Raw genomic sequence first — 18670 nt, forward strand, 5'->3', positions numbered from 1 at the left:
CGGCTGGATTCTTCGTTAATTAACACCCAGAAAGTAACTTTAAGGTGAATTCAGAGAGAAAGAATCAAGTGACGTCCCTCTCCCAGTGGAGAACAGATGCTCTCAGGAGCATGCAGTTAATAGAAGGTTAAAAAGGTGTCACCTTGTAAACAAGAATCTACACACGCGCACCTCTATTTTTGCATTGCTCCCTGAGTGACTCTCTCCCCACTGGATACTTGCTTTCTAGACCAAAAAAGGTTGTGCTCTCTCTGCCTCTGCCCCTGCGGAGTCCTATTTCTCTCGCTCTTTACCCCCGTGAGACACATGGCAGCCTCTCGCTTTCATGCAATTTCAAACAACACGTATCATGACGTGCTGGATTAGTGCTTGTTCCCCGAGCAGCCCTGACAGTGAGACAGGCAAAAACAAAACAGAAAAAAGTAACACTTCATTAACGGCGCTTTAAACAAACAGGCTCAATTTGGATGCGTTCACATTTTGCTCTGTGCCTCACTGCTGTGAAAGAAAAAAAGAAAAAGAAAAAAGAAGATAAATAATTCAAGTAATGACAACCGCAGCCTTTGTTCACCAACTTCCTTCTAGATCTAAGAGTTATCCACTTTACAAATGTTTGTTTTGCGGTGTTACATCAAGCAGGTAAATAAAACTTCCAACCGTCTTGCCATCATTCCGAATGAGAATTGTATTCAAAGTGAAAACTGAGAGGGTGTACATATGCTTTCCTGTCAATTCACTTGTCAGTCCATTCCTTGGAATAAAATAAATAATAAATAAATAAAGGCATAGAAAACAGCTGTGTCTGGCATTATGAAAAGCATGATTTCACAAAACTTCTGTATTTCAAAACACACCTTTCAGGGTTTTATTGTGTTGCCTTAGTATTTAGAAATGAATATGTGGGTTTAATGAAAAATTGAGATAAATGTATGCCTATTGTAAAATTAGCAGACCTTTTTTTTTTTTTTTTTTATTCTTAAGAGTTAGTTAAAGGGACACATTTTCAAACCTGACTAAAAATATATATATATATTTAAAAAAATATAATGTGAAACTATACTAGTGAAGTATTATTTGATTAATTGTACAGCATTTTGGTCAACAATTTTTGTTTTTAAATGTGCTAAAAATATGACAGATTTCTGTGTTTTAGAGAAGAAAGAAAGTCATACAGCTTTGGAACATGAAAGTAAACTAAAAAGGTTATCCCTTTAAGAATTAGAAATAGTCCAATATTAATGTCTAAATAGTAACACAGAGATAAAACATGTCCTACTGATTTGCAAGAGGCTAGATTATATGTGACCAATGAAAAACGGATTTATATTTAGAGGAAATTTAGAGAACGTTGTTAAAGCGAAAACGGCTTTAAGCTTCCTAACATACTGTGTTTTCCCGCCTTAGGAATTAATAGCTTGCTACTGCTTGTTTCACTCATTCACTGTAGTTTCTGCTTGCATGTCTGCGTATTCTAGGTGACACATAATCGCTAATAAATGGCCACATTATCTGACTGGAACCAGTTTCATATATACACTTTTTTGGAAGTCACTAGGAAGTGTTGAGGGAAGCACTGATAAGCAGCTCTTATCCTTTTAAGACTGCCCCTTAATCCGACAGAGGGGAAGCTGCAGCTTTAAGAGATTTAGTCTGGATTATTGCTAGTCTTCCAAATTAAACCAAAAGTCAGCTTTCTGCGGTTGCTCATGCAAGCTTCAGCCCACCACAGCACTGTGACTGGAGTGTTATAATTAGAAACACTCCCTGTCTCTCTTTCTTTCCCTATCCAGCCCAGTAAGCGGCACCCAGGTAACATCTTTCTACTATCTGTGAGCGGTTGCCTGCCCACGGTCTCCAATTCTCCATCCTGGCAGCCTGGTTGTTCTAGCAGCTGAACTTTGTGAACCAGGGTGAGTTGTCTCGGGCACAACAAGGTCAAATCTGGTCTTAAGTCTGTCGAGTAATCATTATTAAGACACGGACAGATGAAAGAGGGTCCTGAGAGTTTCTCCGATGTCCCCTAATCTGTTAGCCGTGCTTGTTGGCGGTGCATTAGCGTGACTATAAAACATGCGCAGGACCGCAGGGCTATCGATGGCAGGAAGGGCTCGCCAGTACCTGTGTTCTATCTAATGGCGAGCGATGTTTTGAAGTAACTAAATCAGCAAGGGCCATAAAATATGAAAATACCATAAAGCAAACACTGTCAGCGAGAGCCCCGAGCTACATTGTCAAGCTACCTCTCTTGCACCTTCGTATTTCAGGACGCGACATAAAAATAGAGCACAATAACAATTAATCACGCTCTGTGGGGAGAAGCTAAGAACCCCTGAGAGAAAACTGTCTCTCTCCATTTGTTATATGAAACACCCAAGACATAATAAACAAGAGACCAACAGAGAATAACACCCCTCCGCACACCACCCCCTCCGGCGATATTTGTGACAGATCAACTCGTGCGTTCAGGGGTGTGTTTTTTGTGGGTTTTTGTCGCTATAACGGGCTCTGTCGGTTTGCTTTAGGCTAACGATGTCTCAAAAGTTCGGGCCGCCAAACGCACGTCTTTGGAGTGACCTGCACCCCCAAGGACAAATTAAATCCGTATCATTACAGTCATGGAGCAAGACTCCTCAACCCTGTGCGATTCCAGTCTCTCGTTCGCTCACATTCTTCATCGTTCTCTCTTTCAGAGCAGCTGTCTTGTCAGAATGTGGTTAGAGAGGCTGCGGCCCCTGCTGAGAGCACAGTGCCCAGAAACAGAGCAGCAAATCAGAACACACCGATCTCATTCATTAACTTTGGCTCTCTGGCTGCAGGACATCAAACGCTGGACGTGACGAGAGAGTCAAAGCAAACTTCCATTGTGTCTTGCGGAGTGGTCTCCGAAAAAAGGGTGGCTTAAAATCTTTTTGCGTTTTGTTTTGCATTATAGACATTCAATTTCAGGGGCTTTTCGCTGGCTGATGTTTATTTTGGTCTGTTGGGTTTTTAAGCTTTTGGCACTGCGTGTCTCAGGCTTTCAGGTAAAATGAAAAAAAAAAAAAAAAACACATCAAGAAACAACAAATCAGTGAAGTAGGCCTACTGGAATCCCATTTATGCAGGAGGCTTGAGCAATCAAAATGCAAAACAGGATCAAACCTGCCCAACCCCTTTGAAAAAAAAAAAAAAACAAGCCAGAGGAAAATTCTCACAGCATCTTGCAAATAACATCAACATATTTCTTACTAAACTTGAACTTTGTTTCCAAGATTCTTGTTGGCCTGTGTCAATGCTTTTATTTACTCGCTCTCATGTCGTTCCAAACCTGTATGAGTTTCTTTCTTTGAAGAAAAGAGGTCATGCAGGTTTGGAACGACGTGAGGGTGAGTAAACGATGACCGAATTTTCCTTTTCAGATGAACTGCGCCTTTAAGACAAACAAAGAACGGCCAGAAGTGAGAGGGAGGAAGACGGGGATATTGGGGTCTTTGAAAGAAAGTCGAGGGGGAATGGACGATAGCGATGATTGGAGTGTGGAAGGATGATCCTGGTCATAGCCCATTAGGAAAGACGTGAGCGGGTGCTACAGCTCATTACATGCTCTGCCTCCTGTTCTATGGCTGAACAATGCACAATTATGTTGGCCTGCTGTTTTCTCAGCGCTACAGCTATACAGCGGCCTGCCTGCCAACAATCTCGCTGTTCATTAAGCCACCTCACCACACACTCAGCACACCCTGCCTACCTAGACAAATAACCCAGTTGCCAATAGACCCACAAAGGGGCTGGTTATTCTTGCTCTTGTAAACCCAGTGAACGCAGAAATTAATCTCAGCAGATATATGATGCAATTTCTCGTTCGCTTTCTCTCAAGAAATACTTTTTTTCCTTTCATAAATAGAAGAAAAGCAGAGGCAAGTAATAAGGAGGAGTTCTTGATATGTAATTGACTCGATACATCAGAAGTTTGTATTAGACGCTGAAAAGTGAGGCAAGCGCAGATCAATACATAAACAATTACATGTTCTGATATTAATCTGTGAAAATAAAGGAGCGAAAACCAACCGAAAAAGCAATATCACACATTCTAACAAACTGCACCAGGATTTTGTAATGTATAACTTTGGAGATAAAAGAGCTAGGCTCTGTTATGGTAAACTTTCATTTTTAAATTTTATCTTGCATATATCCAATTTATGATAATGCATGCAGTCCCTGGCACTGAAAGAACAATTTAAAGTGAAAAAAAAAGTAGAAAAACAAATTCAGTTTGGCCACTTCAAAAGGTCACCCTGTCTTCGTCTGGGATTTTAACTTGGAAAACAGTATTTATAATTGCTGTACTTTTCTTTTGTCGTCATAATGCCACAGGAACTTCCTATTCCTTCTGAATGCTTTACTACTGGGGTTAGGTAACATCCTGTCACCATCAATTGATGGTGAACTACAAATGAATACACTACATGTTGTGGTTTACTAAGGAACATGTTCTATAAAAGCACTTTCCACCTCTGTACTTGGGCATATTTATAGCCTCCCGCTTTAAAATGATTCAGACAACATAGTTTAAACTGTAATGCAAATTGCTGAACGTGAAAAAACAGAGAGATAAATAGATATTCAATTTCCCTAAAAGGTCTATGCATGTGCAGATCCCCTGATAGTTTAATTGGCAAGTAGGTATAAACATATTTGGAAGGACATCTGCTCACACAAAACTGATAGTTTTGCACATACACATACAACCCACCAGTTTGAATTTCACCCACTAGGATTTTTTCGTATTTTCTTTTCTTTATTTGCTCATGTCAGTCCACATACACATACAACTTTCTACATGGTTTATCACAGTTCATTGTACTACACATGTAACTGTGAACATTGCACGTTGGTCTGGTGGTTAAAATAAGCAAACAATGGTGCGCCTTGTCCATTATCATCTCTATATAATTTAACAAATACACTAGTATTCTGATAAACCATGTAGAAAGTTGTCTGTTCGTCATTCCCTGTGGCAATGCCTTGTGTTAGAGAATGTAGGCCGACCTTTCCCATCCTATTAATTTAACCACAGGCATTTTCAGTGCTGGCAGCTAAATCTGTGTTAATGAGAGATGAGGCTAAGAGAGAGAGAAAATCATTTATAAAGTTATTTTCCTCTCTTGTGGGTCTCAACTGTATCTGTATCTGGCCAGCTACTTTTCCATCAGAAGTCCTTTTTCACAGGTTCCATCTTGTCGCCCTGATCTAAGCGATATCACACATTATGTGTTACTTTGCAAGAGTGTGAAAAAATTCTGTTCTTCTCCAACTTTTTTTCTTTTTCCAAAATAAACCTGCAAAGCTAATTTCAAAAGTCCAACCATGAATGTGTGCAGATCTTAATATATATAATAACCATTCAGTCATGTACAAAGACTGAATAGAATTGTTTGAGAAAGCTGATGCAAATAGAATTTATATATTTCTACATAGAAGAAAGTGCTGTTTACACTGCCCCAGAACGGATTGTATCGAGCTATTCGTTTGTCTGGTTATTTGATGAGAAAAAGATTAAATGTAGTTGCAATAAACACATCAAGAATCCATACACCTGCAGCAGTGGAGGACTTCTGCCTGGTGAAGCTGTGGAAGATCTTCGGCTGACCAATCAACAGAAAGGGGCGTTTAATTCCCGTCCACATGTAGAAATCGAATATTCAAGTTGTTTATTCATTTTTCTACCCCTGGACGAAAAACGAAAAATTAAGCTGAATTCTTGTTTTTCGTTTCTTGGAAAAAAAATGAATGAATACTTTCAATATTAAATCACAAAACGAATGAATGCTCAATTCCCGATTTTGGTTTTCTAATTTCAAAAGGAAAATCCGTTGGCCGCCAAGTACACGGACCCTTATGTAACATGCATAATGTCCACATACAGTACTTATTTTTTTTAGAATGCACTCTCTCGCTCGCTCGCTCTCTCATTTTAATTCATTCATTTATGTTTTTTTTTTAAAGGATAACTAATCTAAACTTGAAGACTTTATATTTTCAGGTACAGTAAAATATTTAATAGAGATGTACAAACCTAAAATTTGGTTTAGAAGGTTTTACTGCACCAGTATACACAAAAATGTGTAACATTATTTAATAAAAGATAAAACTGGGGTAACCCTCTCCCTAACTGGGGTAAAAACGTTGTCAGCTTTTGTCCTAAATGTTTGAGAGCTGACGTTAAATGAAAGCTGGGCGTTTTGACGTGCTTATGTCAGCTCATGACTGGAGCCACAAAAATAGCGTTAGAGGTTTTTCTCGTTCCAGGTGATGCTACGAATGCCTCATCTGGAGCCTACAGTAAAACAGTTAAAAGAGAATGAGTTTGCTCGACTATATTGCTCTAATAATGTCTCACTTGAACGCCAGAGTTCAGCAAACAATTGAACATTCGTACTATAATGGAACTGTGGCCCTTTTATTAGATCCGGAAATGTTCCTGTTAGTAGGCGACTCTTGAAGGCAGAATGCCAGCAGAGTCTGTGGCTTACAAATATAACCTTCTTTGAAAACTCCCATCTTCATCTGCCAGAATCCAATCAGAACGCATCGCAAGGTACTTGAGATAAGGTGTATCTCTCACTTCCTTATCCTTTTTCTTCCTGCTCTATCTCTCGTACTGTCTATTTTGCTCTTTGGCACATAACATAAAAGAAAGAACGGGAAAGCTCGAGTTGATAAAAATATTTCAGGTTTAGGTGTAGTTGGCAGTCTGTGTTGCTTTTCTGCACTTCTTTTTCTTTTCTTTCTTTCTGTTTATTAATTCACCACCTAATTGAAAGTGGCTAAATCCAAGTTCTTCATCAGAGCAAGCCCAGTTCAGTGAAGCTTTCTGAAAGCCCTTCAGGGAGGCAGCCTGCTGTGGCCTTTACCTTATCGTGTATGGGATTTAGAATGATTAATTGGCTTAGTCTGACGAAAGTCAGAGAAACACAAAACCCCAGCGGTTCAGTTAAGTCAAAACATTTTCAAAACTCTGACCTGAAAGGTGAAACAAATGCTTTTTTAAAAAGCCATTTTGTGCTACAAAACAAGAAATTAAAATTATTGCGTGACGTTTTAGGACTGCGGGGCTATTGTAAACATGCAAACATGGGGGAAAAAATGGTAATTGCAATTAGTGGTATGCAAACAACAGATAATGTAGCTCTGGTAAATCTGAGGGTTTGGCAAACAAAAAGTTCTCCAATGAAGGTTTAATTGCATTAATAAGGGCTAATGTATTCAACAGCCACTCTTCTAAAGTCTAAAACATTAGACATATTCCTAAATGGCTGAAATGATTGGCAGCATGAAGCGAATGTGTATTATGTTTATGTTGCATGACTTTGCTTTGTATACACAAAGTGACATAAAAATGTGTCTCGTGCAGAGAAGCCTTATTGTGAAGCTGTAAGTGCATGATGGATATGCTACAGATTAGTTTGACACCCTGGAGAACAGGGCTAATATAACATCAACACAAAGCTTTGCTTCATTATAATGAAAAGACAACACTCATGTATATATGTCTATATCACTGTGGTACATAAGAGATTAATCTAAACAAATATACAGATCCTTATTGACAGGCTGATCTCAAATATTAAACTGTATCTGAGTACCATATGCTAGCAGTGGGATTTATTAGCTAATTTCTTCGGTAACAGAATGCTAGCATCTGGACGAGCAGTGCTTAAATTATTGTTCCAAAACTGGAGAGGGGTTTTCTCTGACAGAAAATACAAATGGTAAAATAACTAGGTTTTCTTTTTTCACATTCTCCTTAACACATTCAGTGCATAAAGTAGCAGGACACTTTCTCCAAGCAGATCAATACTTGTTGGAATTTTAGCTTATTATCAAAGTCACAGGTGGAGCGAAGCCTCATTTTATTTTAAGCAGGCTGTCATGTATGCTTATGCTGCAAAAACCGCTACTGATCTTGTATAATCGGCTAGAGAGCCACATCTCTATTACGGCCTGAACCTTATTTTGGAGACAACCAAATACAGGTTAACCACATGGCTTTGTGAAAACAATGTGTCTGACTCCTCAGAGACTGGCACCACAGAACCATCTCCAGAGAGTCAGTTTCATAAACACAGAGCTTACCTGGAGCCTTGAAATACAAATTACTGTTATCGCTTTATATTTTACGGTATTGTTTATATATTAGTATTTGTAAATGAACTTTTTTTTCATAAATATTTTGATTAGTTCTTGTTTAAGCATCTTTCATCCTCTATCCTGCTTGTTTTGTAGCACATTAGCATTAATAAATGACTTTACATTAGCATTAATAAGATACATAATCTGGTGTCTCTGAAACATTTTAAATCCATTAGTCGAGTATTGGAGGATGAGTCAATGAATTGTAAATGTTGCATATTCTATGCTGAACATGTTATTTCTGACCTAAACTATTTTGTAGCACATCTACAATAATAAATTAATTAATAATTTTTTTTTTTTAAAGTATACTTTCACCTAAAACTACTCATCTTTTATATTTTACCCTGTACATTTTTGTTGGAATACTTTGTACTGCATAATTTCTCATATTATAGGAATCTGTATTATTTGTAAATCAATGTCTGCTAAATTAATAAATATTAATCTCGGACAATAGTTATCAGCCTTATTATGTGTCTGGTTCACTGGTGGCTTTAGATAAAAGGTGTATCTTCCACTGCTGTTGTGCTGTTCACGAAAAAGCACACTATGTGTTTTTCAAAGCATGTTATCAGTAGGATGAAAAGCTGTGCATCCACTATCTAGATTATCAGATTAGTTTCATTATCAATAAGCCGGCAGTGTGTAATTTTAATTAAAACTATGCAATATTTCTTCTCCTGCCGGAAAAATTGGCATAGCACTCTTCCAAACATGCATTTTCCGAGTATAAGCTCCAACTGGGACTGTAAAGTAAACAAACAAACCTCATCTCAAAATCATGTCTGAATCACGAAAACGCTGAAAAACAGTCCTCAGGCCTTGATATTTCAGGGCAAGGAGATGCACGGTTAATCACAACTGTGTACCAACCAGTGTGTCCTCAGCAGACCTCTGGGAAACCCTGACTTGTAGAGTCAAACGCTTCCAAGCCCAGACTCGTAATGCATGACAGAGCTATTATCGGTCATTTAACAGCTGCAATATTTGATTGTGCCCCACATAAATGGATGCGTAATTATACTGACAACATTTTTCATATACAGCATGTTGAATGGGAAGCCAGTGTATTTTGTAAATGTCACACCAAAGGGGAAAAGGATATGGCCGACTGTAGTCAGCCCGTCTTTGGCCTCTGGTGGAGAAATATGCAGAAATGTGGTCAAAGAGATGTTTGTCAATGTCAGGTGGAGCGCCGCGCATGATGAAACCAGCATACAAATAAACCCACACCATTATCAGGCCAATCACTGGCCTATATGAAATTGGAAAATGTGTTGGGCCCAGACATCTGACATTAAGATGCATATATACACCGTCTCGTTCTCTCTCTCTCTCTCTCTCTCCCTCTAGCTGCAGTGAAACAACAAAGCTTTGCATTAGAGTTCACTGTACTATCACACTCAATCTACAGGCTTATTCAGCCCACGCCATCCCCCTCCGTTAATTCTTTGTCTTTTCATCAGTTGAGAAAAATAGATGTTCTTTAATCCTGCTGCTTAGGTAGTTTTATTAAAGGATTACGCTACCATGCCTAGCTACTACATTTGCTGTTACACACCGTAATTCCTTTGTCCAGCCAGTGTGCAGCTTTAAGTCTTGTGTTAACCTCTGTGTAGTCTGAATATTCCTCCATTACCTAGTTGGATTTTAAATATCTCCGATATGACTTTGAGCATCTGGTGACAGCTTTAATATATTAGTGCTATATTAACTGTGTTTCATTGATTTCCACAGGCTTTGCAAACAACGGAGAGTGCTGGATCAGCCAATCAATGGATCGGTGCAAATTTAACATCTCATTTTGCCAGCAGTGAAACTCCTTATGTGTGCTGTGCTCAGTCTCTTTGTTTACCACCTGACAATTCAAACAGCCGTACTATTCACTACAGTTGAGTGCATAAGTTTGCATACTCCTTGCAATATATATAAATATAAGGTCTTTATTATTTAGTATTGCCCTTCATAATTTGTGTAAGATGTTTACACATTTACATTTATACATTTGGCAGGTGCTTTTATTCAAAGTGACTTGCACTGCATTCAAAGTACACATTTATTTTATTTTCTAAAAGGCTAAATAATAAGTGAAACCAATCATCCTTTTCAACAGCGTACACCTCCTCATTGAGGAAACTGCACTGTCATAAGAACTAAGAATAAGTTGTGTAAATTCAGTTTTATTTATTCATAAACTGTCTTGTGAAATATGTGATAAATAAATATCTGTATTTTGAGAGCTTAATCAGGGCAGTACTAAATAAATAAACAAAATACAACATTTTCATGATCCATCTTATTTTTCTAAATGATAAATCATTCTCTTTCAGAATCTGAAAAATGGTTATCATTAAAAAATAAGATGCATTATAAAAAGTTTACACAGTGCCTACTTTGTCATTGCATTGCCACTGAATGGTTGATTATGTCACTGCTGATTACCCTGTCATCGCGATAAAGCCTGTGTGTAACACAGATGTAACTTTGCCCTTACATTTCAGAAATCCATCACAAGCCGCTGCATGCCACCTATGGAGATTGAGAACTTAGGTGCAAATCGTTGTTTCGGCAATGATTGTTCTTAATGGTTGCACCTAAAATTACATGCAGCGCTACCGATTAGCCAGGTCAGTGCATTTGGCAGATGTTCAGGCTACAGCTCTTTTGCTCAGCGTGAAAAAGAGAGAGCAGAAACAGAGGTGGCCAAATAATCCACTTTGGCAACTGTCCAATGGCAGCTTGCTCTCTTTTTTAATACACCTATTCCTAGGTTTCCAACATTGACAAATAATGCATGTAAGCACGAATATCTAAGCACCATTGAAGGCTTAGTTAAAATAAACCACACAGTAGTTCCACTTTCCTATCTTGCAGTTAAAAAAAAAAAAAATAACAGCAACCACAAATCACCCAAATTCCAGTAAAAGTAATAGCTAACTATCAGGTTGGGTTAGCGGCCCTGCAACGGATTTCCCTCGACCCCACCCTCCCTTGCTGCTGGTAGCCATGGCAGGCTGAAGGATGGAGCAGACTGGAGCAAATCTCACCTCAGGCAGCGGCATGCCGTTGATGATGAGGTCAGGCTGCTGAGGGCCCTGCCCTGTGAAGGTATGGTGGTAGCCATGGTTGGGTGCGGCATTCCTGGAGTTCTGGTTCTCCACGTTGAGGAAGGTGCTCTCGGAGCGCCTGCAGCCCAGCGGCAGAGTCTGCTGGTGGTAGTCGAAGTAGTTGAGCGAAGAGGTGAGAGACGAGCAACTCACCACATTCATCTTGTCCGTCTCCTCCACGTCCCGAGGCACCAGCCGGATGTCGTTCTTGCTCAGCTTCTTCTTCTTGCTGGACTTCTTCTGGTTGCCGTAGGAGTACTCCGCCACCCTGCGCAGGTACAAGAAACTGAACAGACTCAATAAAGCAGTGCTCTGCGTTCCTCACTGCACGCACAGCCGGCGCCAGGTCCTGGCCTGGCTCGGGCTGAGGTGCCAGACCCATATTCAATGTCGGCACAAGAGAGAGCGGCCACATTCGAGCGACCTCCGGCCGCCAATGGAGCCGACGTCCCTCATTTGTTTGCATTTCCATGCTCGGCGGCTCGACTTGTCACAAACACACATACACAATGCAAACATGCCCAACCACAGAAGCACACACAGCGACAAATGATACCAAGCGTCATTGTGAGCATAAGCAATAATATTCAAAGTTAGGCCCGCATATGTCTGCTTTTTTTCGCTTGTGTTACAAACAAGCCCGCTGGCTGGTGGGTTGTGAATCTCAATTCTCTGAGCTACGCACTGTGGCTACAGCTAACTTGATTTGAGGGTTTTGATTCTAATCACAGTAAATGAGAAACTTTGAGATCTCGCCCCAAAGGATGCTTGGGTTGCAATCTAAACTTAAACTTGAGTGCTCATAAGGAGAGTCGGGTGTAGTAAACAATCTTTGTCTTAGCTATTCCCCACTGACCCCTCTCGCTTTTTCCCATGAGGATCATTAGATCTTATAGCCTGAAACAATCTTACACTTATTTATTTTTATGTCCTCAGAAGGGCACACATTCGCCCTAACGTACGGCTTGGGCTTAATGGTACGCTCGCTCTGCCTGCACAACACAAAGCTCTTTCTGTGCTTTTCATTTGGATTCAGGCTGTGTCTCCCTGCTCCTTACTTTTTTCTGGCTCGGAAAAATGATAACGGTGCAGGACCTTATCTTTTTAGGAGGCATCTAAAAGCTTTTTTTTTTTTTCTATGTGTGAGTTAAAGCTCATAAAAAAAATAAAAAAAAAAGTTAGCCAGTCCAAGGCATGCTTAATAGCTGCTCGAAAAAATTTACTATTATGACATTGAAGGAATAGTGAGCTTGTTTCTTTCATTAAAGAGTTAGTGACAAAGCAGATTGCAAATATTTGAGAAGAGACATAATAAAGGCTCTAAATATATATATATATACAGTATGATGTTAATTATCATAATGAATAGTATTGGATGTTGTTGTCTGTGTTGTTTTATTAAAACCATTTGTTTTTCTTCTGTAAACTGCAACAGCACCAGGGTCTTTTATTTAACTGTGTTAATAAACATGTCTCTATGGTCTGTTTGGTCATATGTGTTTGGCTCTCGTCACTGTGAAGACAATCCAAAGAGTCTCAGATGAGCCAGAAAGGAGAGTCAGTGAGCACAGCTGAAGCAAACCGTATCAAGCACTCTCACTAACCCCCTGTTGGGAGAGCTGAAAGCCTCCATCAGGTTTCTATCTGGAGAGGAAAATAAATGTTAACGATAGCAATCTAAACACGGGCCATCTCTAACCATCTTCCGATCACGGCAAGGTAGATACTCTGCGTGCCTAACCATCGTGATCACGATGTAGCCTTCTTGAAAACGTTCACTTACATATGTCTCTGTTAAGATGGATCATTTACTGTATGCTGTTGCATTACAAGAGAGAAACATCAACAACAATTTGAGGTAAAAAAATATGGTAATGGTTTCAGGTTAAATTTGCAAAAGCAATTTATATGGAAATGTTGAGTGGTAATGTAGCAGAGGGAAATCAACACAGTGGCCAATGTTACAGATTGATAAGTATTCATACTACAGTAGATTAACAAAATAATATTCTCCCCTACACACCATGTGTCAAAGACTATTACCGTGCTATACATTTACATAATTTACCCTTTACGAGTGTAATTGTTTTTATGACAGTGTGATCGTTGACAGTAACATTTGGTTGCCATGGCCTTGCTATTGTATTCTGATTTAGTGGCCTCTACGATCACAACCATAATATGTTGTCAAATCATAAAATAAATCTCCAAATTTGAGCAGCAAGTCAATATTTTGATTAGCGCACATTTGAGAAAGGACAAAAAGGTCATAAAATTACACCAATTATTCATGCAAACACCAGTCTCAGTGCAGATAGTGTGTATGAGGAAAGGCCTATACTTACCCTTCAGTCATCAAGCAATGGTTAATTTAACTTATTTTAGAGGACTCTATCATTTAGATTTATTTTTTCTCTTGTATACTTTTTCAAAAATGTCTTAATTGCAATAAATAATAATAATAAATAAACTCAATGAATTTACATTCAATTAAATTTAAGCTCAATGTATTTTTCTTCTGCCACTTTGATTTGGATTATGATAAGGACAGCTGAACTGAAACTTTGAAAACTCTAAATCAAATATAAATGTCAAATTATTGTGACATTTCTTTTGTGGTGTAAAATATTTGTTTTGTTTTGCTATTACAGTATAGCCTATCTGATTTTTTATTAGTATCATATATTTATTTTAAGCTCATGTAAGGGCTTCATCATATATATCATCATAATTGATGAATATGTTATTTTTTGGTAATATTTACAATAGCGTATACACAATAATCACAATGAACAAGTGTAATGATCTCCTGTTAAGCTTCCTTCTGTTATCAGCAATGGCAACAGCAGAGCAAGGCCCGAAGCACATGCACAGTTGAAGACACAGCGCGTGCACAGCCAAGATACACATCAAACATGCTCTCTCTTTATATCTTAATCATGGTATGCTGACAATTGATTCATTTCCGGTAGAAATATAATTATATGCTTGATAACTAGACCAGGGTGCGAATTATAGGAGGGTTGGTGACACAATAAGTAAGGCCTGAATTTCCAGAAGTAAAAACAAAAATATTTTTAGGCCTATTCATTTTTACATTTACCCACATTTTAATATTTTCTCTAAAACAATGTTTCTGTCTGAATTAATTTCTGTCTGCAATTGTTGAGGGCTTGAGGCGCAATTATTGGAGGTTAGTCTGTCTCGCAACAAAAATTGTTCTTTGGCGCCCCAAACTAGCCAACTGTCAGTTACTTAAAATGACTGAAATAAACAACCTTTTTGTTGTTGTGGTTGTTGTTGTTGCTTTATGACATGTATATAATATTTGATTAACTTATTAATGTTAAATGTGATACAACAAACAGTAGGCCTACTTATGTTTTGCCTATATTCCATACTGACCATAACATTGAGTTGCTAACGTACTGTTGCTATGGTTACCACCTCAGGCGAACGCAATTTCTGTTCGCGAGCAAGTGTTTAGCGCAATACGACCTTTATATGGTTAGGCCTTTTGTTGAGTCTTGTTCGTTTTTGTGGTTACTCCTCTGAAGGTCAGTGAATAATTCGCACACTGAACTAGCTGTGTTTAACTTGTGTATCAAAAATTGTTTGGGTACCTGCAGTTGTATGTTCGGATTTCCTTGTTATCCCTTTTGCACTTGACTGCCACAAATATCATTGTGACAAACAGGATGACTGCAATAGAACCCAGGGCAATGATGAAAATGAGCGACAGGTTGACAGGTCCGATTTGCTCCTGTGCATTGAGATCAGGAGAGAGGTAAATGACAATATAGGCAGAGGCAGAGAGAGAAGTTTGGCCGTGGTCGTGCGCCACCACGGTTATTTGATAGGATGGTTTCGCATTCTCCCCAAACGTCTTTGTGGTTCGCACCTCGCCGTTTATCTGGTCTATTTCAAAGTACGCCATGTCTCCTTCTGAAATTGAATACGTTAACCTTCCATTTTCCCCCTCATCGTAATCATCAGCTTTTATTTGTGTAACCAAATAACCAACTCCAGCATTTTTAGGAATGGACACCTCCGCGGTGCCGTTCACCAGGGGCGGGGTTGTCATCACAGGTGTGTTGTCATTTACATCCAGTACAACAATGCGCACGGTGGCGTTGCTGGTCAAAGGTGGATCTCCCCCGTCCTTCGCAGAGACTTTAAACTCAAAGGTCCGCGTATCTTCGTGGTTAAAAGCCCTAACGCCGTATATTTCGCCGTTTGAGTTCACGGTAACGTAAGATTCCACAGACATGCCCCGCACCTCCGATTTGATGATCTCGTAGGACACGGTGCCGTTCATGCCCAGGTCAGGGTCCCTGGCGGACACCGCCAGCAGAAACGCACCTGGGACGTTATTTTCGAGGACCATGGCTTGATAGTGTGGCTTGGTGAAGTACGGGGGATTGTCGTTTTCATCCGTTACTTTCACTGCAAAAGATTTCGAGCTTCTGAGCGGGGGGTACCCGCTGTCTTCGGCTAGAATGGTCAAATTGTACGTGTCTCTCTGCTCCCTATCCAGACGGCCATCAACAAGTAAGGTGGAGAAGCTCTCAAACTCGTTGAGTCTAAAAGGCACATTGCCCTGCAGTCTGCACTGCACTTTTCCATTCGCTCCCGAATCATTGTCTGAGACTCTCACCAGGGCTATTACATATCCGAGAGGAGCGTTTTCGCTCACCTCTACCATCTCGCTGTTTTCTGACAACAGCTTGATTTCTGGCGCGTTGTCGTTGATGTCGATTACATTAACAATCACTTTGCAGTGGGCAGGGATTGAATTTGGACCCAGGTCTTTGGCTTGTACGTCAATTTCGTGGACGGGCAATTCCTCGTGGTCCAAAACGCCATTCACTGTTATCACGCCTGTTTTGGGGTCGATTTTAAACATCTGTTTGGTCAGGTTGGACACGAAGTTTATGAATGAGTAGACCACCTCGCCGTTGGTTCCTTCGTCTGGGTCCGTGGCGTTCAAGTCTATGACTAAGGTGTTAATGGGAGAATTCTCCAGCACGTTTACAGTGTATACTGGCTCATCGAAAACGGGGTTGTTATCGTTCGAGTCAATGACTTTGATGTTAAGTTGCACGGTCCCAGACTTTGGGGGGTCTCCACCATCCTCCGCGGTGAGTTCAAACGTGTAACGAGACTGCGTCTCTCTGTCTAAAGTCTTTTCCACCACAAGTTCTGCGATTTTGGACCCGTCCCCCCTCGTCTTAATCTCAAGACCGAAAATATCATTAGGGGTGATTGTGTACGTCTGAATGCCGTTGCTCCCGGAGTCCGGATCGCTTGCCCCCTCTAGGGGAAATCTGGTACCGGGAGCCGCGTTTTCTGAGATCTCGATGTCAATGTGGTTGGTGGGGAAGCGGGGCGCGTTGTCGTTTACGTCGATAATCTCAATTTTAATCACGCAGATCTCCATCGAGTTCGACATCACCTCCAACGAAATAAAACACTTCGGTGTCTGTCGGCAAACAGCGTCCCGATCAATTTTTTGCTTTGTGATGAGCAGTCCGGCGGGGCTCAGATTAACCCATCGCGGCTCGGAATTGGAGATAACCCGCAAATAAGGCTGTCGGTTTCCCAGTGCAAACCCCGCATTTTTTGCGTCTGCCGTCACATTGGCTATCTTTGTGCCTGCTCGCAGCTCTTCTTCCACGGTGTATTTCAAATTGTAAACGGCATCGACTCCAGTCCAGCACAAGAGAAAGCAGAAAAACATTTGTACGAAATCCATGTCCTTGGAATGCATTATACCTGTTGATGTCTGCCTTCACACGCTCATTTGCATGATTTTTTATTAACATTTAAACTTATGCACGTTCAGTCGGACGTACAGAAAACTCCCAATAACTCAAAGGAATGGAATCACAGTCTGATCGACATCCTTTAAAATGAACGAAAATGTTTATATTTGCGATGAAATTCATCTGACTTACTGATTACGCAGTTGATAACTTCCATTTACTTTATCGAAATCTTATCAGGCCACCCATGTCTTGTATTATTTTTTGGGGGAAAAAATACGAAGAAAACTGGTGAATAATTCTTCATATAGAGAATGTGAAAACATTGTGAATGAAAAACATGGCTTCAACATGAACATTTGCGTAATTCAGGGTAACCGAAATGTAAACCGACCATTTTGGGCCAGTGAAAAAAAAATATATATATTCAGTAAAAATGTAGGCTAAATGTCCGCTGGAAGGTCCTCAAGTTGTGAATGAATGAAAGGAAGGATCCAATTCAAAAATATTTTCTCTCGGTATCATGATTCGTGACGACCACTTAGACTGAAATTGAGTTTAAAACATCGCTCATGCCAAATCAATCCATATAACAATGTGAAGTTAGGATGTCTCCTCCTTGATCCGCATTTATGTCCATGCACATATCCAACTGAAACAACAGAGATTCCAATTTCAGAAAAAAAGAGAACAGTCCAGTCTCTGAAACTGGAACAATATGGCAAACCAATATTAATTAAATATCAGTCCAGTCCACAATTCACTGATATTCCCAGTCGAGCAAGAGGTGGGTGCCTTGTCCACTGAAGATTTCTCTCAACAAGCGTAAATGTCTTGTATGAAGGTATTTCAGCTGGCCTTAGTCCAGAAAGAAACTAAATCCGTATAAAACACTGAGAAAAGATCAGTGTAGAAAAATCAAACATTTGCAAGTGAAGCTAGGCTCTTCTCGCCGTAATAAAAGCGTCCGGTCTGAAATATCCAGCCTCTGAATGAAACGAAATAGTTATTGATATAGTTCTTAAATGTGGCTCACTGAGGTAAACGCACGGCGCGCATCTTCAGCGCATACTGTCGAATGCACAGCTCAGTGTCTCGCGCTCAGTCTCAGGACCCGCAATCCCCACAGCCAATCAGAGGTTACACTGGAGAGCTGGATTTGCTGGTGGGTGGGGCAAACTACAGCTATGAACTCGGCCAGCTAGCTCTAGTTCATGCAACGCACAGTGTATGTTATTCGTTCTAGTTATGTCTGGACATACAGTTTGTCAATACAATTATTGACTTTTGGGAAGGTAACCCTTTTATAAGGAATTTCCGTAAGAAATGCTGGGGGCGCAATTAGTTGAGGTTCACACAGTGACAGAACAGATATTGTATTTTTAAACAAAACACCAAGTTCTTGTTAGGCTATATATTTTTCCCGACTTAAAAAAAAAAGTTATTTTATTTGTTCTGTTTAATGTTTCGTCCGACAATAGGCTCTCCAGTGGTCTGCTTGTTGCCATGGTTTCCTCCATAAACTTTTTTGTTCTCGACCTAACTTAATTTGGTTTAGATTTAAATTTACCCTAAATTAGAATATGGTAATGATAATAATGGGTTTAATGATTTATCATCATT

The 18670-nt window shown here is 39.9% G+C and overlaps 1 protein-coding gene across 4 annotated transcripts in view; it reads right to left on the minus strand.

Moving 5' to 3' along the window:
• pcdh19 (protocadherin 19) overlaps positions 1–18189 on the minus strand; it is a 56090-nt gene extending 37901 nt beyond the window's left edge. Inside the window, exons 1-2 of one of the 4 annotated variants that reach the window (XM_058798407.1) lie at positions 14906–18189; positions 11436–11550 (exon numbers count right to left, since the gene is read on the minus strand). In XM_058798407.1, the coding sequence (XP_058654390.1) occupies positions 11436–11550; positions 14906–17052 (2262 nt within the window). In that variant the 5' untranslated portion in view covers positions 17053–18189. Of the gene's footprint in view, positions 1–11222; positions 11569–14905 lie in introns of all 4 variants that reach the window. The other 3 variants (XM_058798405.1, XM_058798406.1, XM_058798404.1) reach the window with 3 other exon arrangements.
• Positions 18190–18670: the final 481 nt, after the last annotated feature.

Source organism: Onychostoma macrolepis, chromosome 14, assembly GCF_012432095.1.
Source record: "Onychostoma macrolepis isolate SWU-2019 chromosome 14, ASM1243209v1, whole genome shotgun sequence".
NCBI lineage: Eukaryota > Metazoa > Chordata > Actinopteri > Cypriniformes > Cyprinidae > Onychostoma > Onychostoma macrolepis.